The sequence below is a fragment of the Podarcis raffonei genome, chromosome 7 (genome assembly GCF_027172205.1).
Source record: "Podarcis raffonei isolate rPodRaf1 chromosome 7, rPodRaf1.pri, whole genome shotgun sequence".
NCBI lineage: Eukaryota > Metazoa > Chordata > Lepidosauria > Squamata > Lacertidae > Podarcis > Podarcis raffonei.
The window spans coordinates 28052428-28077328 of NC_070608.1; the positions used below are offsets into that span (position 1 = coordinate 28052428).

General features: G+C 41.6%; 1 protein-coding gene across 2 annotated transcripts in view; it reads right to left on the reverse strand.

Annotated features, from left to right (window-relative positions):
* CNBD1 (cyclic nucleotide binding domain containing 1) overlaps nt 1-24901 on the reverse strand; it is a 142887-nt gene that overhangs the window by 22576 nt on the left and 95410 nt on the right. Inside the window, exons 8-10 of one of the 2 annotated variants that reach the window (XM_053395720.1) lie at nt 22632-22764; nt 5264-5373; nt 2931-3081 (exon numbers count right to left, since the gene is read on the reverse strand). In XM_053395720.1, coding sequence (XP_053251695.1) covers nt 2931-3081; nt 5264-5373; nt 22632-22764 — 394 coding nt within the window. The remainder of the gene's footprint in view (nt 1-2930; nt 3082-5263; nt 5374-22631; nt 22765-24901) is intronic. The other variant, XM_053395721.1, reaches the window with a different exon arrangement.

Consider the following 24901-nt stretch of genomic DNA (forward strand, 5'->3'; position numbering starts at 1 on the left):
GATGAGCGCTGCAACCCCAGAGTCGGCCACGACTGGACCTAATGGTCAGGGGTCCCTTTACCTTTACTATTCAGGGTTTAAGGCAATTGTGTTTCCCAGTCCTAACTGGAAATCTCAGGGTTGAACCTAGTATCTTCTGCATGCAAAGGATGTGCTGTTCTACCAATGAGCTATGGGTTTCCTCCTCGTACCATACTAGATGCACCAATGGTTTAGTACTGCTACAAAATATAAATCCTTTTTTTTTTACACCGAGATTAACCAAGAATTTTTTTAAAAAAGTTATAAAAATGCTATGGTTCAAACACACACAATGTACTGTACTTTTCCGTGTATAAGACTATGTTTTTTCAATTCAAAAAACATGTTCAAAATTTGGGGTCGTCTATACATGGGCAGTGCATTGTGGGGCCGCGGGATTGGTTGCTGCCATGAGTTGGAGATTGTTAATTGTGGCTGCTGCAAGGGCTCTTGTTGATTGGCTGTCGCTGTGGCAATTGGGCGGGTGACTTGCTGTGTTTATTGGCGATGGGACAGAGGATCAGTTGCTATCAGATGCGTGTGAGCAGCATTATCAGTCTGGTGGGTAAGTGATTTTTGGCAGCACCCCCTAAAAAAAGCTCAACAACTCTGCCCACCCCCAAGAATCTCAACAACTGTGGGTAATCCTCCCCCCATTTTCTAAATTTTGAGTCTCCCAAAATAGGGGTCGTGTTATACACAGAAAAGTATGGTACATATTGTGATGCTATGTGAGTTTTAAATTGTTAGAAAGTATGCCTCTGCATAGAACTAATATCTCACTCTTACATCGGCTCCCTGTGTTCTCCTAGGCATGTGGACTTATCAAGTTTCAACAAATGCCTGGGAGAATCCAGAGCTGCAACAATTCATTAGGACCATTTTCATGTAAGCTTCCTGTGAGTGTAGTCTAATTTATTACACACCTTTCCCTAGGACACCTGTGGCAAGAAGTCCATCATAAAGTCTTTATGATTTTTACTGTTCCTGCAGGAGTCACAGTCATCCAGGACTAGATAAGCAGAAAGTCAGCAAAGACAAAGTTACATTGTTTTCACCATAAACCAGAATTAAATCTAAGCACATGTCATTGCATCTGCATATTTCCAGCATCTTTTAGATCTAGGGATGCTTCTCAAATTCTCCTCCTCTGAATTTCTGTCTAGATTTTGGAATTGTGAATTATCTAGCCTCATTTCCATAGACAAACTGATACATTAGGAACTGATCATCATCTTGAATTTTATACACAAAGTGCAGTGAGCCATAGTTTGCTATAGCTATCAGTTCCTTTACATCCCATCTGTTCTGCCAAGTGCAGGGCTCTTTCTGGATCTGGAGCCAATAAGCACACCAGTGGATGAAGAAAAAACAATGCTTTATTTGCGTAAGGTTAACAGATAGCAGCAGGCATACAAAACACAAATTATAACATACCAGACAGGAGTCACACACAATCTCCCCTTCAGCTGCCTGGAGCTCCAGGTAGAGCAGCGAGAGAGACCCCAGATGACAGTCTCACAGCATCTGGTACCTTGATCTGTGAAGAAGCTCTCTGAGCCCCTTCAGCCCACAGCTTTAATAGCCAACTTTGATTTGATTGATTGCACCTGGTTAGCAGGCATCACCCATGATCAGCCCGGGACACCTGGTGCAACTAATGCGGAGCAGCTGAGAGTCTCCAACACTGCAACTGGGTATCCTCCCCACTAGCCAATCAGCATTTAGAACACAGGGGACCCAGGAAACTCCTGACACAGGTGTGTGAAAAACAAATTATACTATCATGAATCAGCAAACCTTAAACCAGGGATGTAAAAGGGAAAGAGACATGTCATCTAACTCCTCGAAATTACAATGGTCTTCCACGTTTCCCCTACACCATCCAACCCCTTCTACATCACCAATGTTCATGAGAGGACTGATAAAACGCTGCAAAGTAACAAATGTGATGCAATTATTGGCCAATCATTCATAAACACTTCTGTGCAGTGGGGAACCTCTCTCCTCAAAAAAAAGCAAGGTTTTTTTTGTAAGGATGCATCAACATCCTGTCATAGGGTGTTTAACAACACTGGTAAAACACCACACACAAATAATTTTGATGAGACAGTGATTAATAACTTATTATTATTACTTTTTTGGGGCAGGGTTCTTTCAATGCACATATGTAGGGCAGGGGAAAGAATGTAAAGTAATTGAAAACTTTATCAAAGAGTGCATGCTCCAGTTCTGAAATTAATTTCAGAAATAATCCTCATTAAACCAAAATTTAAAAGGAGTTCATGGGTGCAGGACACAATGAACCAGAAAAACAATAAAGGAGTGGAACATGGAAAGTGTTCTTATTCCTAACTAGATAAAACATAAAGCACAAAGAAGACTGTAGAGAAAATGTTATGTACTGAAGTTCTCACCCTGGGCCAGCAGGGGGATACTGTAGATAGTTTTTACTCAGGTCCACATATGCAAATAAGGGATCGAAAGTGACATTCAGTGATTGGATAGTTACAGAAAGTTGTTACAGTTACATTGTACTGGAGCTCTATATAAGCAGGCTGACTGAACCCTTCAGTTCAGTTCTGTTCTGTTCTGGCCTGTGAAAAAACAAGAGCTGTTTGAAGACTCGCTGTGTCGTCTGATATGTTCACCCACAATCTAACAGAAAAGGCTCATTGATTACGCTTAGGGCGCTTCCAGACTTTCTGTTTTCTAGTGGGATATACTGGAAAGTGGGATACAAGTTACATGATGCAACTTCATCTATCGGCTCCCGCAAACAAACAGAATGCATGCTCAAAAAATAGCTTACATCATCTAATCTCCCTGCAAGCTTTGTGCAAGCAAAACGAGATGAGAACTTAAAGGAACTATACTAAAAGAAAGGAAAGCAATGCATTTGGATTTACCATGTATGTCTGCAGCATCAATAATTCCTAGTTCAACAGGCGTTCCTGCTTTCAGAGTATATGTAGATGGGGTCTGATAGAGAACGCTTACTTCTCCAAAGGAATCTTTTGGATGCAGTTGGCCAATGAGGACTTGTTTCATCTGCTTCATCTGTTTTGAAACATGAACCCATACTATTTGTTTCTTCAGCACACATTTAGGACTAGAAGATGCACAGCATACAATTTATATGATAAACTGCAAAAACTGTATGGGCTGATGGCCCTTGGTATGGTGCAAAATTCTGGCTGAGAAGCTAATGGAAGTATAAGGTTGTCTGAAACTTTTAGGAAGACATGGGGGTCTTTTATAACATTTGCAATGTGCTTTAGGCTGGGTGCGCACATCTTATCCTAGAATCAATGGAGCCTTAGTACTCCCCACACCATTTAGATCTATTGCACTTAGTTCCTCCTTGAAAAGCCCTTCTTGAGAAATTGGCTTCATTCTGAAAATAAATGCTCATTGCAGATTAATTCTGCATCACCCCATAGTATCTCCTTTTGAAAACAGATGTGGGCAGTCCCAGCAATATGGTGTTTGTATCCACATCTACCCAAGGACATTGTGGGTAGGGTTCTACCAAGACTTCAATCATCACTTCCTACTTTCTTCTTCCATTGGCTGGGGCATGTACAGGGAAGAAAAAGTATGGATAACTTAATCAAGGGGAGGTTTTCCAAAGCTTGTCACGTGATCGCATTCACACTTGTGAACAGCAGGATTTAGAATCAATGTAGACTGAAAGAAGCGTGTTGAGGATGAGCATGAACAATTCTGGATCGAGAAAAATTTCATTTTAGCAATGTAAACATAGCCATGGTTATCACCGGATCCCCAAAAATCTTTTGAGAAAGACCTGTTGCCCTGACTCATTTAATCTTCAATTTCATTATTATTTGAAACATTTAACTATATTCCTGTGAGAATATTCTCTCCCCAGGTGACTCATTTCCTGTACAAATGATAGTCACCAATTTTGAGGGTGACTGCATTTTGTTTTATTGGCCCCACAAATATAACATTTTTTTATACCTAGACAGAAAGTTGCAGATATAGAATGAAAAATATGCACAAAAATGCACAAAAAAGTGCTGTCACAATTAAGCACTTATAAGTGCCAGGGACTTCAGCATAAGAATTAAGCACATGCTTAGCTCTCTTCCCTGAAATCACAGAGCTTCAATGGGTCATACCCAACACGGTTGGGTTTTGGTATAATTTGGTTAAAGAATAAAAGGAAAATTCCCCGAATGTTTAGATCCAGGTTCGGGGCAAGTACACTTTGGTGACAGGGACCCAGCAGAGATTTAAAAACACAAAATATGCTCTTAAGAAATTGTGAATATTTAGAAGCTAGGCTATTTTTTATTTGCAGCATGATTCCACCCGACAACTGACATTCCCTGAGCAATGTGCCTTAAAAGTCATATTTTTAATAATAATAATAAATCAAGCAAACCAAATAAAAACAATCACAAGGGTGGGGAGCGAGAGAAAAGATAGAACATGGGTAGGCAAACTAAGGTCCAGGGGCCGGATCCGGCCCAATCGCCTTCTAAATCTGGCCCGCAGATGGTCTGGGAATCAGCATGTTTTTACATGAGTAGAATGTGTCATTTTATTTACAATGCATCTCTAGGTTATTTGTGGGGCCTGCCTGGTGTTTTTACATGAGTAGAATGTGTGCTTTTATTTAAAATGCATATCTGGGTTATTTGTGGGGCATAGGAATTTGTTCATTTCCCCGCCCCCCAAAAAATATAGTCTGCCCCCCCAGAAGGTATGAGGGACAGTGGACCGTCCCCCTGCTAAAAAAGTTTGCTGACCCCTGAGATAGAACCACCAGCGACAAACTGTATGAGACCAGAGGAAAAAAACAGTAAGATTATTATTTTTTGTACTTTTACAAAAATAATAAAAAATAAGAATTTAAAATGCCTGGAAAAATGGAAACATCGTCATATGCATTGAAAGGATCATAGTGTGAGGGTACTGCATCAAGCCTTAGTAAAGAAAAGAAAGAGTGGAGCTGTTGTAGTTTGTCTGGGTACCTGTGTAAGTGAGCCTACTGCCCTCAAGTGCCACTGACGATGCTCAACCGGTGTTGAGGTTAAGATTCAGCTGCCAGTCCAGTCAGCTTCTGTATGTGAAATTGAGGGTGGCTAGGTGAAACTTTGTCCTTTGTGTCAGACAGCAAGATGACTTTGGCTCGCTGAGTAAGTAATCCAACAAAAAACAAAACAAAAGGATTTCCAGGACTGATATTATGGATGAAAATGTAATTCCTCACCATTTTGCCCAAAGGTCGTTTCACTAGGGCCGGGATGATTCGGTAAGCATTGCAACTTCCAGACTTAATGAATCCAACATATTCACTTAATTCTCCTGCTTTCATAAGCACTGCAAGAGAAATAGCAATGATAAATATATATATATAAGGTTTTCTCCTACAACAGTAATTTTTGCTAAATTATATTTTGAATTATGCCAAATGATGCTGTTTTTGAAGCAAACTTTATATGATATTTTGCCCTAAGGAGTGAATGTTGACCTCGTATACCTTGAATGTCTCTGTTTCCAAGGTGAATCAAGGGTGAGCGATGCAGAAAAATTATCCAGTGTTAATTAGCACCACCCACCCCCACTATTATTTCTCTGCTATGGATTAAATCCGTTTGCATATTATTCTGTTTTTCTTGAAATTAAACACTTTCTGTGAAGGAGGGCACACTCAAGATTACTTAACACATTTGAAGTTTTCCCTTTAATGTATTTACATAGTGATAAAAGAAAGATAAAGAAAATGTTTTTTATGTTGTTATAGAACAGGCAAATTTGAAACAGTAGTTTTCAGGTTGGAACATAATAAAACTTGATTAAATAAATAAGTCTAGGGAGCATTCAAATTTGCCTGTTCTATCCAGTAATGATAATAATATAATAATAATTTATTATTTATACCCCACCCATCTCATTGGGTTTCCCCAGTCACTCCAGGCGGCTCCCAGCAGAATATTAAAAACAAGATAAAACATCAAACATTAAAAACTTCCCAAAACATGGCTGCCTTCAGATGTCTTCTAAAAGTCAGATAGTTGTTTATTTCCTTGACATCTGATGGGAGGGCGTTCCACAGGGCGAGCGCCACTACGGAGAAGGCCCTCTGCCTGGTTCCCTGTAACCACACTTCTCTCAGTGAGGGAACCGCCAGAAGGCCCTCGGAGCTGGACCTCAGTGTCTGAACAAGTAGCATGCACTCACATACCTATATGCACACAGGCTCCTGAATCATTCCACTTTGAAAGAAATGATGTGCTTGATGTCAATAGAGTAATTCCAGGTTCAAGCAGTGGCTGTAAGTTCCTACTCTACTGTTATAATCCATTCCACTATATTTACACTTGCACAACAGAACTTGCCCCTTCCTTCCCCCCCAAGTCCTCCAGGGCAGATTTGGGGTGGGTAGGGTGTATGAGGGAGAAGTTCTGTTGCACAACTGTACATTCTTGCATTAACAGAATGATTGCATCCTTAATTTTTAAAAAGTGAACATTTCAAACTTGTTTTCGCTCTGTACCTACCCTGAATATCAGGGGGGAAAGGGCAAGGGAAGAAAAGAAGGGAAAGCCAGGCTTTTGCAATTAGAAATTGAGCATATTTGGCCTCCAGGAAAAGAACTATTGACATTGGCTCTTGCAAAAGAACCCTGACATTTTGCTACAATGAAAGCAGCGACACAAACACGACATTGTCACTAGTTCAGTACAAATGGAAACCAAGGACAGGAGACCACATGAGGTAGGGAGACCGAACAGCTGGGAAGAAGGCAGACTCCATGGAATTGGAGTAGTGCAAAGTCACTGCAGACTTTTATTTGATGTGGGCATACAAGAGCAAAGCTCTATTGAAGTCAACGAAGCTATGAATCTGGCTGCTCGACACCAGCTGGAATGCTCAGCTTGAGTTGGCACCTAACATTTTTCCATGGCTGGAAAAAAATAGCAATAATAAACGCAGATGCTTTCAAAGTGTAATGCTGCCATTATATGCTCCTTTGTGACAGCCTATTGATGCAAAGTGGCTGTGAACGGAGCACCACTCATCATTTAACCCAGATTTATGGATAACTTATAACAAAAATACTTGCTGTGCCATGAAGTCCAAGGTGACTCTAAGATTCAAATGGACTTCTTAAAAAGAAAGAATGCCATTTAAAAAAAAGTAATAACAATTTTTATGTAATGCACCCCAACTCTCTCTGTAAAATAACACCATAAAACACAATGCAGTAATATAAGATGCCCAGCATGAAAAAGAATGTGTGTCATTTACACTTTCTTTATCTCTGCTTCAGGATAATACACAAAGTGGTCCTTACCCTCCCAAGCATGATCTGAAACAAAATTTCTGTTCCTTCTGTCAAGCCATAAATGATGTTTAACATATCCAGGAATAAAGCCAACTCCAGAATAACACTGATGTCATCCTGAATTTGAAACTAGAAATGTGCAGTGTTTGGGGATGCATTCTAAACTGGGGTGCTTTAGAGAGATTCTGGGCTTGAGCAAGATGAAGTGGGATCTGTACAAGGCACCCTGAATTGAAGTGGGGATCCCTCCTTCCCTTGTGGCACCTCAGAGACTCAGATATAAAAAAGAGCTCCAGCCAGGTATCTTCTAAAAGTGAAACATATAAAGGGTAAACTGGGCTAGAAGGCAGAGGTAAATACCAGGATGCAGACATGAAAAAGACAAAGCTCCATTGTAACTGAGAGGTCAAGCTTGTAAACAGAAGAGGTTCTTTTACCAGGCTTTCCAAACCCAGTGCCTTTTGGGAAGGTAAATTATCTACCCCCAAATTAAATGTGTGCCTTGTAAACAACAACAACTGCTGAGCAGCTTTATCTTCATATCTGCAATTTTCAAACCAATTGCCCACCAAACACATGTGGAGATTAAGTGAGTTCCATTCTGAAACTGTTAGCAGCTGTCCTTGCAGGAAAATCACGGCAGATCTCTTTCTGAAATTTGGCAGGACTCATCTCCTCAGAATGGATGAGCTTGCCTGCAAACATCACCCAATTCTACCTTAAAAAGTTAAAAAGGTATAGACATTTCCTTTAAAAAAAGAAAAAAACAAGGTGACTAGGACAAAAAGAAACGAAAAGGAAGAAAAGACCTGGACTGGTTTGCCTGCAATTTTGGCAAGCTCGATCCACTCTGGAGGGGTGAACTATGCTTGCAAAATCTCTTTCACTTTTATCAAAAAGTTATGGCCATTTAGATAAAATTTCCCAATAGTGGGTGCAGGCGGGCGTGAGTGAAGCCTAACCCCCCCCCCCATTGTGGCCTCAGTCTCAGACCCAAAGCTGAAACAGGAAGCCTCTAAAGTGTTTTCTGAAGTGCTGGATCTGGGTGTAAACCAAATCTTGTGGCCAGTGCACCATGACTTACAACTCTGGCATGCTACCAGAGACACTCACGAACAAAATGAGCTGCTGCCTTAAGACAAATGCCTGACGCTCTTAAACAAAGGTGAAGGAAAATGTGGGGCTATATAAGGCAATGGGTTTTCCCACCAGAAGAAGTAATGAGCTGCACCACTGCTCCTGGTGAGCGGAATTACAACACACAGCTTATCTGCAGGTTTAAATAAAACTTGTCATAAAATCTATTTATTCCCTCCATAGACTCTATAACTTTTTGTTGCACAGTCCTGAAATGCCATGTAGCCAGGAAGAAGAACCTGGTTTCAAACAGCTAAATACATGGAACATTTTCATTAATAATAGCAACCCCATTCACAGCTGCATAATTAACACCTTGGATAAGGGAGGGAAAGGGCAAGAAAGTTAATTTTTGTAGGCATTCCTGTAGCCTATTTCTGCAGCAGTGATGGGCTCGCTTTGTTAAAACCCTTGGTTCTTTTCTTCCTTGTTCTTCAGTTTCTGTAGACTCTAATCAGCATAGCGTGTGGGCCTTGTACCTTTGCAGCAGATGTCTCATTGCTGAAGGTATTGCCATGGGAGCAAAATCCCATCAAAAGCAAAACAGAAATCAGGGCAGGGTAGTTAAGAAAATAAAGCATGGAATAATTGGCTGGCATGGACATCCTTTAATGTTCTTTAACTTGTGTTATGCCATGGAATGCTCTCCCTCAGGATGCCCACTTGGTGCCCATATGGTTGTGTCTTCAGTGCCAGTCTAAGGGTTCATCCAGATTTCTTTTTGCACCATGTTTCTAGGCACAGGTCTGGGCTTTAAAGCTCCATATCGAAGTGGGTTGTTGTTTTTTCCTGTCCCAAAACTTTCCCTGGGAAAACCTGTGTTTTACTGCTGAATCATAACAAACGCCAATCAGTGGGTGGTTTTTAAATTCCATGTCTGACAGCAATTGCCACTCATTTGCTTTTTATCGTCTTCTATGTGCTGGGTTTTTTTTTATACTTGGCTTTTATGCATGCTGGGTTTTTTAACTTATTGCAGATTTTTACTGTACCTTTGTTTTATCGTTACATTTTATTTTTCTGTACTAGGCCCAAAGCATTTATTTCATGGTGTATCTTATGAGCATAATGATGAATAAATAAATGGAATTAGAATTCAGACTCAAAGATGCCAGATTTGACCTCGTTGGCAATGACTGGCAGGGAAGTTTGCAGTCCTGGACAAAAGGGGGTGGGGCTTAACTTCAACTTCATTCAGAAAATGCACACACACAGTCTCTGTATACATTTGCGGTTAGAGCTACTGGGAAGTTCTCCTGCACAACCTGCCTTGGAAGGAAAGGGAGCAGTGAAAAATCATAGCAATGCACTTTCCCGGCTCCCTTTCCCCCTGTCCCAAATGGGAGGATTTCTGCTGTTCATTTATATTAATGGCCAAAGCCTAGGACCAACCATTATTAATTTCTACTCTAATTTTGAGCACAATGGATAGGGCTACTCCGGTGATTTATCTATACATTCACAAGCACATAAGCACATTCCTTTCTTTAACCAGAGTGGGGGAATTCTTCCCCCTCCATTTTTGTCTGAACTCTTGCTGAGCCCTTTAAAAGCCATTGGTGGTTTAAAATAAACTAGTATTTTACAGCTCCTTCACAAAACAACGTGAGTACTGCCAGAAGCTCCAAAGCAAGATGAAGAAGTAGAGAACAATCATTTCCACATAATGAAATTGTTTGAAAAGCTTTCCCTCGACGTACCTATATAAGTACTATTTTGCTAGGAATTCTTGCTCCAGTGCCAATGATGTGACACACAATACTGTGGCTTGGCAGCTATACCACCACTACAGCTGAGAGGGTGGCTGAAGGCTGCAATCATAAACACACCAGGTCTCTTTTGACATCATAAGAATTCACTTCAAAGCAGACGTACCTAGAAATGTCCTGCACAATTATGTTGAATTGTGACCACTAATTATTAACTGGTAGTCATCACTGAGCCCTATGAACACTGTTGTTGTTTAGTCGTTTAGTCGTGTCCGACTCTTCGTGACCCCATGGACCAGAGCACGCCAGGCACTCCTGTCTTCCACTGCCTCCCGCAGTTTGGTCAAACTCATGCTGGTAGCTTTGAGAACACTGTCCAACCATCTCGTCCTCTGTCGTCCCCTTCTCCTTGTGCCCTCCATCTTTCCCAACATCAGGGTCTTTTCCAGGGAGTCTTCTCTTCTCATGAGGTGGCCAAAGTATTGGAGCCTCAGCTTCACGATCTGTCATTCCAGTGAGCACTCAGGGCTGATTTCCTTAAGAATGGATACATTTGATCTTCTTGTAGTCCATGGGACTCTCAAGAGTCTTTAAATGTATTTTGGCACCCTGTGTTTGGGATTCCCCAAATCTTTCCAATGGCAACCAAGCATTCTCTCTGCACAAGCACATCTACTTGCAATGATAAGCCTCCCCATGTGCTGTTTTGAAGTTCTCCTTCCCTTGCAAGCCAATTGTAGGGGGTGAAGGGGGGGGAGATGGGGGGAAACCCATTGCACAAGTGGAAACCCTTGTGTGAGGCTTCCACTGATGGCGTTCACTGGTGAATTCCGCCCAATGTGTTTATTCACAAATGTACAGGTTTAGCTGGTGTTACTGGGCGTGCAGAAACAAACACGGTACTTAATGTACAGCAATGTTCAGTTTCCTACCATCCAAATCAGTTCCAAGTGAAGTGAAAATCTTCCATAAACCTTCTAGTTTTTCTTCAACTCCTAAGACTGTCCCTCCCAGGTGAAACCAGTTCAGTCATTATGCTGGCCTATGGGTGTGAGTTAGAGTCCAGAAACCTGGAACAAAGGGTTACTTTCCACAGCCAATTGTCCATTGTCCCTTGTTAGTGTGTGGAACAAAAGGCCTCATGCCGAAGAACTGAAGAACTCCCTTCATTTCTTTACTTTGGCTGGAATGCCAAACATCTTCTGGGATTTAACAGAGAAGGAAATGTAATCTCGGTGTCTACTGAAAGTGCTCAAAACAAGGGCACAGGCACATATTTCTAAGGAAAGTAATAAGGTGTGAAAGAAGTGTTGTAAGCCATGAGCACACAAACAGACCTAGACTCTGCCAGTGTTCCCCTAAGTCTATCAGAGTAGCACCATCTCCATATCTGTACAATGAAGTCACTGTCAGCAAAAGAGTGTGCCACGCCATGTACACACCCACAAAAGTAGGACACAGACTGCAATGTTCCCACATCTCTCTATTGGAGTCCCTGTGATCTGCTCTCAATTACAGTGGCAACACCATAATTTTATCTGTTATTTTTCTGAACGCACTGACATTTTCTAAATTCATAGGCCCATGGCTTTCTCAAAGGTGGAACTTTCAACTTCCGAAAACTTTTCAACTTAGAAATGATTTCACTGTTGCTGGCACGTCTGCCCATTTTGTAGAGATTGAGATCTAAACCAGGGTTGAGATCGGGGTGGGAGGACGGGGGACTGGGGAACACCAAACTGGCTGAGTTCAGGCTTTTGTGCATCTATCTTATTTTTGAAAAGCCAATGTATTCTGAATAGTGGTGGCCAATAAGTGAGTTTTACAGCTGGCTACCGCTGCTGGGTGAGAGGGAGGGAGTTACCACTAGAAGATACTGTCTAAATAAAAGTAAATTGGCTCCTGTTGTATAATTTGACCTTTTTCCTTTCTCAACGTGGTTCATATCTTTATATAATTTAAGATTACCTATAATTGCTTTGGATAAGGACGTGGGTGGCACTGTGGTCTAAACCACTTAGCCTCTTGGGCTTGCCGATCAGAAGGTCAGTGGTTCGAATCCCCGCGATGGAATGAGCCTTGTTGCTCGGTCCCAGCTCCTGCCAACCTAGCAGTTTGAAAGCATGCCAGTGCATTTCCATGTGCTGCTCTGGTTTCAATGTTCTGTTGCACCAGAAGAGGCTTAGTCATGCTGGCCACATGACCCAGAAAAGCTGTCTGCGGACAAATGCCGGCTCCCTCGGCCTGTAAAGCAAGATGAGCGCTGGAACTCCAGCGTCGTCTGCAACTGGACTTAACTGTCAGGGGTCCTTTACCTTTTTATAATTGCTTTGGAGTAGTATCATTTGTATCATTTCCAGTTGTGTTCAAAAAGCCAAATACTTTGTAGCTATAGACACAGGCAGGGAGATGACACATGCCGCAAATGCTGCTTTGTTCCACTGTTCTTTAATGTTGCAATTTTGTAGATCTTTTAATCATTGGTTGTATTTATTTTATGTTGTGTAATACCTGAGGCATTTTTAGGAGGAACAACAGTAATTAAATGAAATAAGCAAACAAATAAATTCCAGGTAGATGCTACATGTCCAGAGGTCATGTTCCCTTTTTATATTGTAAGCCTCCATATGATCCTCAGATGAAGGACAGTATAGAAATTTAATATGAATGTTCAGGATTGGACTCATTTTATACCTATTTTTTCTCCTGCAGCAAACAACAAGAACACCTTTCCCCCATGTTGACCAGTCCCTTTTCTATGTTCAGCAGATGAGGCCCTCCTGGTGTTTCCTACATGGGATGAGGGCCCAAGAAATGACTTTTTCCATGGTGGGTCATTGCATGTGGATTCTTTCTCTACTACTGAGGTGTATCTGGCCTCATTTCTTTATAGCTTCAGGTAGCTGGTCAAGGTGCATCATTTTTTTCTTTTTTCTTTTTTGGAGGGTGTTTGCAGGAGAAGAGGTCTGATTCCATCACCACTAGTTATTGTCATTCAATTTGTTGTTTTATATTTTAAATGCATTGTGGTTGGTTTGTTTTTTTTAAAAAAAAAACAGGCATGGCCAAACTTGGCCCTCCAGCTGTTTTGGGACTACAATTCCCATCATCCCTGACCACAGGTCCTGTTAGCTAGGGATGATGGGAGTTGTAGTCCCAAAACAGCTGGAGGGCCAAGTTTGGTCATGCCAGTTTTAAGATATATACTGTAGCTATTCATTTTTATCGCAGATCGTCCTGTGGCCTATGGAGAGGGTGGTATATAAATCATCTAAATAAATAAATGCTTTGAATGTGTTTGAATTCTTTTAAACATTCAGTTACACCAGTGAAAATGCGAAGTTTCAAAATATGTCCATTGCTCACCCACTCAATTTCATTTGGGGGGGGGATGCTTCATGAAAACATGTCCCTCAGACAGCATTGGTCAGGAGAAGGCATACTATGAACAACTTAATCTTACTTCAAATATTTTAACTGATGACGGAGCACTATGCTGCCCCCCACCCCCCACAAGACTGAATTTCGCTATCTTCAAACCACTGGTTCATACATATATATGAGCAGCATCAAAGAAATCTATGAGTAGACGGATGACCTTCTTGAATACCAAAGGGGATGAGGCAGCACTGCCATTTCGTGGAATTAAGAATTCCAGCTGCTTCAAAGCAGGCAATCCATGCCTATTAAAAGGAATCGTTGTGGCTTATCATGTAAATAAGAGGCTGGATTAAAAACGGTTTAAATGCCTTTTTTACATGTTAAACTAGTGGGGAGGAAAGATGAGTTTGTGACATTTGAATGCTATTTGGGAAAATATTTAATCAGTATATGAGCCTAACATATCAGGCCGGATGTCCTTACCACCAAGTGTTTTTCTCCCCGCCCCCTACTCTTTTTATTATGTCACTAAAAAGGAAATTTAGTTGTGTCACAAAAAAGGAGAGTAGTTTTACTGATACAGCTGCATTTAGATTTAATACTTCACCTTCAAGGCATGTACTCCAGAAACTACTTGCTCTGAAGGTGCCCTGAGGAAAACGCAGGCAGAACTGTAACAGCGTGTTGTTGAGGCTGAGGACCTAGAGAGCTTTCGCACCTCCTTTCTATCCAGTTTGCAATATGTCACAACCTCTCAACAAATCCCAACATGTCACCTCCATTTGCTTGGCGGTGCTCCGCCTGACCCAAAGTTTCCTGGCCAGTCACAGGCAACACAAACATGATAATATTAGCTCTGGCTGCCCACAAAAGGAAACAAACAGGCTCACTAAAACCCAGTAGATGCAATTGATTTTCAGTAATGAGAAAAATACAGTCAATAACACTTCTGCAGAAATCATTTTGTGAAAGACAAGAACTGTGGTGCAGCAGTAGATATCCTCCTAGGCAAAGGTAGAGGTACCCCTGACCGTTAGGTCCAGTCGCGGACGACTCTGGGGTTGCAGCCCTCATCTCACTCTATAAGCCGAGGGAGCTGGCGTTTGTCCACAGACAGCTTCCGGGTCATGTGGCCAGCATGACTAAGCCGCTTCTGGCGAACCAGAGCAGTGTATGGAAATGCCATTTACCTTCCCGCCGGAGCAGTACATATTTATCTACTTGCACTCTGATGTGCTCTCGAACTGCTAGGTGGGCAGGAGCTGGGACCAAACAACAGGAGCTCACCCCGTCGCAGGGATTTGAACCACTAACCGTCTGGTCGGCAAGCCCTAGGCTCTGTGGTTTAGACCACAGTGCCACCCATGTCCCTATCATCCTAGGTAGGCAAAGTAAAAGGTAAAGGACCCCTGAATGATTAAGTTCAGTCAACTATGGGGTGTGGTGTTCATCTTCACTTTCAGGCCGATTTCAAACTGCTAGGTTGGCATGAGCTGGGACAGAGCAACAGGAGCTCACCCCATCACACGGATTCGACCTTACAATCATCAAGCCCAAGAGTCTCGGTGGTTTAGACTGCAACACTACCTGCATCTCAATAAATGTCATCCTATAACAATGGGAGTGATGGAGACTCCATGGTGGGGGGTCTGAGAAGCCACAGAGTCCAATGAAGCAGGGTAGAAGGGCTCAACTCTTCATGATAAAAGGATGATAAAGGATGCCATTTTTGTATATTGCATAGGTTGCCAACTCACCAGAGACCAACTCTTGAAATGAAACATGAAACGGGGATGGATTATAATATCACACATTATGTTATTATGAATGCTAGCCTTGCTATGTGTAATAATTTAAGAGTAACCCCACCTCAGTATTCCACCTTAGAAGAGGCACCGTTCATTTCAACCCATTCACAACAAGGAAAAAGTAAGCAATTAGGATTGGAACTTAAAACAAGCTAAATCATACTATTAAGATAATTTTTAAAGTGCTGCTCACAAGAGGAGATGTGGTTTCTTTTAATACCACTATGTCTTATTTAAATAAATGTTAAATTAATAGCGCTGATGTGATGTCTCCAATGACTATTTAAACTAAGGAAATAATCACCAAAGTTAATTTTTCAAGGGATGGGGAGAATCTTGGCACACTTTTGTATTACTCCCCCTCCACACACACACACACCTTTGGGCCAATAGCCAAAGGTCACTACAATTATATATATGAAGATATAAACATAATTTGTTCCACTTAGCTGAGGTTACTTTTTGGAAGCTATCATTAATCTGATTTATAAGGCCTTTAAGAAAAGCAGCAACACACTACATCATTTCTGACAGCAGATTTTGAAATCTTAGAACAATGAGATAGCAAAACTAGAACATTGGTCAATTCCCCTTCTCCTATTTTGTGACAACCAGCTGAGACCTAGTTTGCTCTTTATCTGCCCTCTGCTGCAGTCAAAAGCCAATAATGTTTTTAAAGCAGTTTATGAATTCTATTTGTACACTCTGTTTCCTGCCCTTTATTTTGAACTTGTGTTCTAAAGCAATGGAAATATATAATTCCCCAAACCTTCCTAGTAAATGCGACCTTTTTACCAACCAGGTGACGACAGAACCAGCTGTATTAGCTGGAAGATTAAACCAGATTAACTCAGGCTGAAAATGAAATGCATGTTTTGAGAGCAAGGGTAAGAGAGAGGTGGTTAACTCCCTCTGGATTATAATCAGTAAACAAAGCTTTTTAAATAATATTTTTTTATTAAAAACTGCTATAGCTTAACCTCAAATTATTGGCTTCCTGCAGGAATGTCAAGTCAGTCCTTGACTGACAATATTTGTGTCTCAGCCTAAAAATACGCAAAGCTATCATGTAAACTGATTTTACAGCTGAAAATATTTATGACAGATAAAGCATAATCCCCTAATCTGCCTTCTGTGCTTTTATAGTAATTAATGAGTAACCATATATATACTCTGTTGCTCAACACACCTGTATCACTAATCCAAGTTTATGCTGTCTGGCAAGGATGAATTGTTTAAATTGCTCATGAAGAATTTTGGAATTTTTATTATTAGATCTCTCAAGTCAACCTTAAGCACTCGGGTGCCTGGCCCAGGCCCATTCTGCTGTGCTCCTCCTCTGACTAAGCCAATGGCCAATGGCAGCCTGAAAGGCCATGACATTCCTTACCTATAAAGTCTACTACAGCAGAATTATCACTGCCACCCACACAGATGTGCTAAGCCAAAAGGGTCAGAGACTGAAGGGTGAAAAGCAGGTTCACAGAAGAAAGGAAGGTGGCCTGGTCATACAAGTCTTACACCAGTGTTTCTCAGACAGTGAGCTGGGATCCATCCTTGGGTCACTTTCAGGTGGATCTCAGTGCCTCCTCAGTTGCCTGCCTTATTCCATACCCACTCATAGCCTTTTTGGTGGACCAATGCCTGCACCTGAATGCAGACCTTCCAAGCATCCCTATTTTCCAAGGACATCCCTGATTTAAAGAAGCAGTCCTGGTTTCTGATTTGATCTCAGAATGTCCCCCTTTTCCTACGGATGTCCCTATTTTCATTGGATAAATGTTGGAGGGTATGGAGTTATCCAACCCCTGAGCCATCTGACGGCAATCATTTATAGTGTTATTGTTTTTTACATTATTGTTATGGAATGGGACGTCCCCATTTTCATCAGAGAAATGTTGGAGGGTATGTGACTGTTTCTGCATGCTGAGTAAAAGTGCCCAGGAGGCAAAGAATGCTGAGAGATGGGGTGAGTAAAAGGGAAGAATAGCCTCTAAAGGAGGTGTTGAAGGAAATGAAAAGCTGAGATAAAAAGAGGATGGAGACAATAACAGGGAGGGAGGGAATATGAAAAGATAAGTGAAGAGAGATGAAAATTGGACAGATGCAAGGCAGGGCTCAGGTACAAGTGGAGAGTGAAAGGAGAGCAGGGGAAGAAATTACAGGAGATGGATAAAAATACTTTCAGAGGCAAGTGGGAGAGGGAAGAGGGAAAACCTTGATTTAGAGCGAAGGAAGCCAAAGTGGGGACCTCCAGTTGTTGTTGGACTCCAACTGCGGTCATCCAAAATCATCAGCAAGATGCAGGAGCAACTTGGCAAATAACCTGGAAAGGACTCCACAAAGGCAGAATTAAAACCTCTGCAATAAAGGATGAGAAGATGGATGTTGTCATGTTTGGTTATGTGGTATAATAAGCACACTTCTGCTAATATTTTGTTCAGTTAAAATCTACAGAATCACATGACTGTTAAAAACCTGGGCTTCAGTGGTTCAGTTTGATTGGACAACTATTACGCAACATTGAAGCCAGCCTGGAAGTTACTTGAGTTTTCTTCACTGAGAGTTTAAAATTAAAAAAATAATATTTAAAAGAAGACATTTGCCTGCACACATGAGAATTTACATTCAGTTCCCCTTATATACCACATTATTGTATATTATTGTACTTCCTGAAATGGAGTTAACAGTCAAATAATATAAAACAAGTAAAAAAAAAAACCGCTGTGCCTTATCTTAATGAAAACATTATATTTTGAGGGAAGCTACATGACAAAAGTTTCCAAGGAAAATTATTCAAATTTTTATGAGACATAAAGAAGATATTGTTTCTATGCCATATACTAAATTTTCTAGTGATTTTATTTTAAAGCATATGTGGGGAATTATGTGCTGCAGTCATTTATGGAACACAATGGCTTAATAGACTATCAAAGGGAAAGGGGGGAGATAAAACCCCCCAAGAGGTGATGAGAATGTATAATTATATTTTAAAAACTTTTATAGTAAAGACATTCCACAACAGTCATAATTTTATTAAGATGAAATGCAAGAAATTGGTCCCCTCCTTCCCCTCGGTAACCAGAATTCTGGGGACGGGTTCAAAGTAATTCATCATACTGTGGTACCTCGGTTTAAGAACAGCCCTGTTTAAGAACTATTCGGTTTGCGAACTCCGCAAAACTGGAAGTACTGTCCTGGTTTGCGAACTTTACCTCGGTCTAAGAACAGAATCCGAACGGTGGAAGGGCACCGGCGATGGGAGGCCTCATTAGGGAAAGTGCACCTTGGTTTAAGAACGGACTTCTGGAATGGATTAAGTTCGTAAACCGAGGTACCACTGTACTGATAGGACCTCTCCATAACTGGTGTTTTATTTACAGATAGGTAGCCGTGTTGGTCTGCCATAGTCAAAACAAAAAAATTTTTTCCTTCCAGTAGCACCTTAAAGACCAACTAAGTTAGTTCTTGGTATGAGCTTTCGGGTATCTGAAGAAGTGTGCATGCACACGAAAGCTCATACCAAGAACTAACTTAGTTGGTCTTTAAGGTGCTACTGGAAGGAAAAATTTTTGGTGTTTTATTGCAGGTGTATCCTGCAACATTTTTCCTCACATAGTAATAGTGCATTAGTGGTGGATTTATTCTGCTTTAGTTTGTTCCAAGATGCTTCTTCAATACTGCCTAGAGGGGCTATGGCACAACAAAAGCAAAACAAGTATTTACCACTTGTGGTATAACTGTGAATGCCCCAAAAACTTTTGCAGGCTTGTGTGACCACATCTTGAGCATCATGAGCACAAATCCTCAAGAACAGACGTCAGCAACCTTTTTCAGCTGTGGGCTGGTCCATCATCCCTCAGACCATGTGGTGGGCCGGACTATATATTTTTTTTTTTTGGGGGGGGGGGAATGAACAAATTCCTATGCCCCACAAATAACCCAGAGATGCATTTTAAATAAAAGGACATATTCTACTCATGTAAAAAGATGCTGATTCCCAGACCGTCTGTGGGCAAGATTGAGAAGGAGATTGGGCCGCATCCAGCCCACGGGCCTTAGGTTGCCTACCCCTGATCAAGAATATGCAATAAGAAGAACATATTGAGGGGCACGTGTGTTTGTGTTTGTGTGTGTTTGTGTGTGTGTGTATAAAATACCCTCCACTATGAAGCGGCCCAAAACTGGAACCCCACCTTCCAGGGTTGCACTCCTGTATGGGTTACATTACCTGTGCAAGTTCGCAGCTCCCCCCCCACCTCCAAATGCACAGCCCCCCCAAAACACACATTTTGAGGAACCACACAAGATTGCTACTCTAGAAAAAACACTTTTTGCGGCGAGAGTGCAGCCTGAAATCATGGTGGCCATTTTAGCTACCGTCCTCTCAGAAGAAGAAAAAATGGGACATCCCTTTTTTCCAGGACAATTGGCAGGTATGAGATAGTGGTGGGTAAACTCACCCATTTAGACTTGGAATGGGCTGGACCTTTCCAAGCCTTTTTTCTTTTTTTAAAAAAGAGCTTCTGTCCTAAAAGAATATATAGTATCTTAGAAGTCCACCTGGTTCAGCAACATTTAATTACTGGGTGTGCACGAAATCAATCTCTGTTATTCACAATTTATGTTAATGTGGGCCCCTTAAGGCTCAACCATAAACAGGCAGCTATCATTAGGCTAAACCGGCTTCCTGGGAGATTTACAATTAAGCAGCTGTCCCAATTAAGCAGAGTGAGGTACAGTAATATTTTACAGTTACGCTGCACCTTTCATCCCAAAGCATTTTTACCAATTAAAGGTACATAATGCTCTGTAATGGATGCCTGTGTGAAAGTGTTCTCATGCAAGAGTGAGAAAAGGAAGGATTTAAGCCACGACAATGCGACAAACACCTGTTCTTAAATAACACAAGATGAGCTTGTAAATTTCAAAGGGGGTGGGAGGTTTGATGGAATCCTGTCGTCAGTGAATTCATTGGAACAAATGCTAAAGAAGCTGTCTGAAAGATCCATGTGGCAAATCACGATGGCTGTTCAGACCATCTTAGTAAAAATGCAAAGCATCTGAGCTGAACATATTGCAACACTTCTTTATCAGGCCAGCGTTTATGACCAGATGACAGGGTTGAAGGACTGGGAATGTGCAACAGACTTATGAGGTGCCTTTCCTCTTCAGATTGAATTAGTAATTTCCTCTTTGGTACAAACCATAATTTACCATTATATGGTTTATGCATAACCTCCAGACCAGGTTTGTAAGCCAGGATCAGACCATGGTTTGCGATTCTAGTTTGGAGATTCAGCTTCATGTACAAGATAAATAGGTACCGCTCTGGCGGGAAGGTAAACGGCGTTTCCATGTGCTGCTCTGGTTCGCCAGAAGTGGCTTAGTCATGCTGGCCACATGACCTGAAAGCTGTACGCCAGCTCCCTCGGCCAATAAAGCGAGATGAGCGCTGCAACTCCAGAGTCGGTCATGACTGGACCTAATGGTCAGGGGTACCTTTACCTTTACTTTGGGGACCTACTTTTCAATACAACTCTTAAGAGAACCAAAGTACAATATTCTGTTGCTTCACATGGTTTTTGTATGGCTCTCCATGTTCAGAAATGTAGGGTTGCCATACATCAGTGTAAATCCAGACGTATGGCAGCTGATGTAGGCAGTGTCGCTTTTGCCGATTTCCCTCAGCAATAGCTCAAAAACATCCCATTTCTTTGCTCAACAACTTGCCCCTCCCCTCAATAAAAAAGCTTAACAACTGTTCTGTCCAGAATTTCATTGTTTTAAAGAAATGTAATGTCAGAGTCAGCCCAGAGGCTCCCCACCTACACTGCATAAATAGTAGCACGTCATTGTAAACCATTATGAAATTCTGCAGAGTCAAGATACATCAATTTATAGTACCTGTCTGAACTGTGATTTGCTTAGTCTGACAAATCTGTGTTCCAGCAGTTAATGGAAGCAGCTGAAACCATGATCTCAGTAGGATCAGCCAAAAGAGTAATTATACAAATCATGTGGACAAAAAAAGGGGGAGGAAGAGGGGGGAGATTTCTAATGAGATTATGTAGCAGATAATATATGGAATTTAGCTGGCTTTTTTATTTTTAAAAATTGCTTTTATCAGCTAACACAGCTAAGTATTGAAACACATGCTGTGCCACAATCAGATAATCAAACTGTGCACCACTCATGGCAAAGAAATGGATAATAAGCATTTTTAAACAACTAATTAATCAAAAGAATTTGATAAAGTCATTGCTTTTCTTTCCCAATGCAGTTTATCCATCTAATTCATTCCAGTATCCACTGGTTAATTAAAAAGGTTTTGTAATTTAGTTTCTTTAATAACTTAAATAGATAATGGATAAAACAGTCCACAGGAATAAATATTTAGCGGAATCCTCCCTTAATTGTATGAAAATGATGCACCACATTTGCACATACCCCCCAAGCACACTCCAAAAGGGCAAAGCTAAATGGCATGGCACTAAGAATGACAGGCCTGCGTCCAATTTCCCCTCTCTTCTCCGTAATGTTTGCTTCCTGAAATGAACGACATGGTGTAATCACATTGCGTGTTTCCCTGTCACAACCCCACATGAACAACCCTCACACCCCGTGAAAATGCATTATGCTATGACAGCATGTCACATATCTCAGGAGCTAAATGTTACAGGAACATGAAGGGAGACAGGATGCCTGCATGGTCACATATTTGCTGGCAAACCCTTATTTATTTGTTTGTTTGTTTGTTTGGTTGGTTGGTTAATTTTCTATCCCATCCTTCCTCACAAATGAGCCCTGTGCAGTAAACAAGAAGTTGGCAAAACAGTAAGGGAAAAACTAAAAACATTTCAACACAGTCAAATATCTCATAGCTAATAATTTCAAGTTTGCCAGGAACAGTATCTTTCAGCTATCAAATGCCTGGGTGAACAGGGTTTTATTTTAATTTCTCCTGGATGTTAATTCTGAGGGTGATGGATGCATCTCACCAGAGAGAGCATTCTACAAATGGGGAATGGATACCAAGAAGGTCCTATCATTGGTCAGCACCAATCCACCAGTAACACTACCACCAGGACCTCCCCTACTGATCAATTATGTTCAGGTGTCTAGTTACACACACACCCATCCTCAGGTATTATTGATCTCAGCTGGGCCAGGCTAGATTTTTCCTATTTTCCAAACTATAAAAACCCAGATCATGAAGATGATTGTTGGAGTTTAAAGTGAAATGACACTCACCATGGTCTGCTGGAAATTTCCTCCATTTTAACTGAGCAGCCAGCTGAAATATAAATACCATAGGCCAGTGTCGATAACACGGACAGGCATGGATTAATTCTTCTTTGGCAAGCTTTTCACGCTTTGCTACTTCCTGAAAGACAGTTTCATGCTTAAAAGTAGCAATGAAAAGGTATACTATATATGTGTGTGTGTTTTAAAAAGGAAAGAAACAAATAAATAGCAGGGAAAGGGAAGTTGCAGAAATGGAATAAGATACTAAGAAATATGTAGCTCATGAATAGTAGAGATTTTAGCACAATACAGCCAGTAGACTTTGAACCTAATTTATTAACAAATTGGAAACAAATTGGAATGAATGGAAGATAGATTTGTTCATTATGAACACTGGCTGGCTGTAACATTATATTCAGAAATATCAATTACATGTCTGATAACCTAAATGTTAACAGAGCTCCTGGACTGTGTATTGACATGATGGCAATCCATGTTTATTTTTACCAGAGACCTGTACTCAATAATTTAATACACAAGTGCAGGAATACACCATTAAATTAATATTTTAACTTTAAAAAAAGCTTTGCACAAACTTTTCCTTCTTATCACTCATACCAACTATCTATCAAGGACTTCCCACTGATCGCCCAAAGCAAAGATGAGGAACCCATAGCCCTCCAGATGTTGTTGGCTTCCAGCTCTCAGCAGCCCCAGCCAACATGGCCAGGGGTCAGGGATGGTAGGACTTCAGCAACATCTGGGGGCTGTGGATTCCCCACCCGATACATACATTTCAATGCACATTTGCCTAGATCTTGTATATTTCTCCACATGCCAGTGGGTGCGTGTTCTTCGAAGATACGACTGCATGCCACATGTCGGCTGTCTATGAGCCAGTCAACATTCCAGCAACATTAGAATGATCAATTGGATAACTTACATTCACCACTAAAGGATGCAAGTAGATTTATTTGATTCTTTGTCTGCATCTCAGGAATTTGTGTCCCCCCCCTGCATTGTATTGTTTTCTTATTGTAAATTTTTTTAAAAGGAAAATGTTCAGATTGCATTTTTTTAAAAAAAAATGAACACATTCAATTATTTTTCTAAAATACACTGTGTCTGTAGCATAACTTAGACTCAAAGTCAATCCTGCCGGTGTCCACAAAGCGGTACTGATTGTTTGAAGTGTAAGCTGCTGCTTAGCAAAATCAAAAGCATCTGAGTTGTGAATCAACAAGAAGAACCCTTCAAGGAGATGTGGTTCCAATCTGAGATTAACAGGATTTGGTTCCTGCTCACACAATACACACATCAAGTATACTTAAGAGAGCATTTAGCTATCGGGCATTATAGGGTTTAACACTTCAGTCTTGTAACTTTTAAAAAAGGATTTTTAGTATATGGGGCTAAACAAATTCCTAGTAAAGCATACTATTGGTCTGACTAAATATTAACAAACTGTAAAGGTAAAGGTAAAGGTACCCCTGCCCGTACGGGCCAGTCTTGCCAGACTCTAGGGTTGTGCACTCATCTCACTCTATAGGCCGGGAGCCAGCGCTGTCCGCAGACACTTCCGGGTCACGTGGCCAGCGTGACAAGCTGCATCTGGCGAGCCAACGCAGCACATGGAACGCCATTTACCTTCCCGCTAGTAAGTGGTCCCTATTTATCTACTTGCACCCGGAGGTGCTTTCGAACTGCTAGGTTGGCAGGCGCTGGGACAGAACGGCAGGAGTGTACCCCGCCACGGGGATTCGAACCACCGACCATGCGATCGGCAAGTCCTAGGTGCTGAGGTTTTACCCACAGCGCCACCCACGTCCCTGTGGTCCCCCATAAAACCTAGGGAATGGAGTCAGAGGCGGAGCTAGCTGCTCAAGCACCCAGAGCAGCGCACATGTTGTGCACCCGGGGGTGGGGCTAGCTGCCCATGGGGGCGCCACCCGCGACGAGCATTCCAGGGGGCGGGGCAGCAATGTCACCCCTACCCCCAGGGATGACACCCAGGGTGAGGCGCACCCACCGCACCCTCTTCCTCCACCAGTGAGTGGAGTCCACCAAGCCATTATTTAAGTGGAAACCAGCACTCACCCCTCTACTCCCCCAACACCCTTCTCATATTTGCTCGGGAGGATAGGGAGAGCCCTCAGAACAGTGTGCAGGTGAGGGAGATTGTTTATCTGAAAACAGAAACACTTGTGCTCATGGAACAATTGACTTAGCACAGCCACAGAGCTACAGTTCCCTGAGTTCCCTGGGAAGAGGGATTG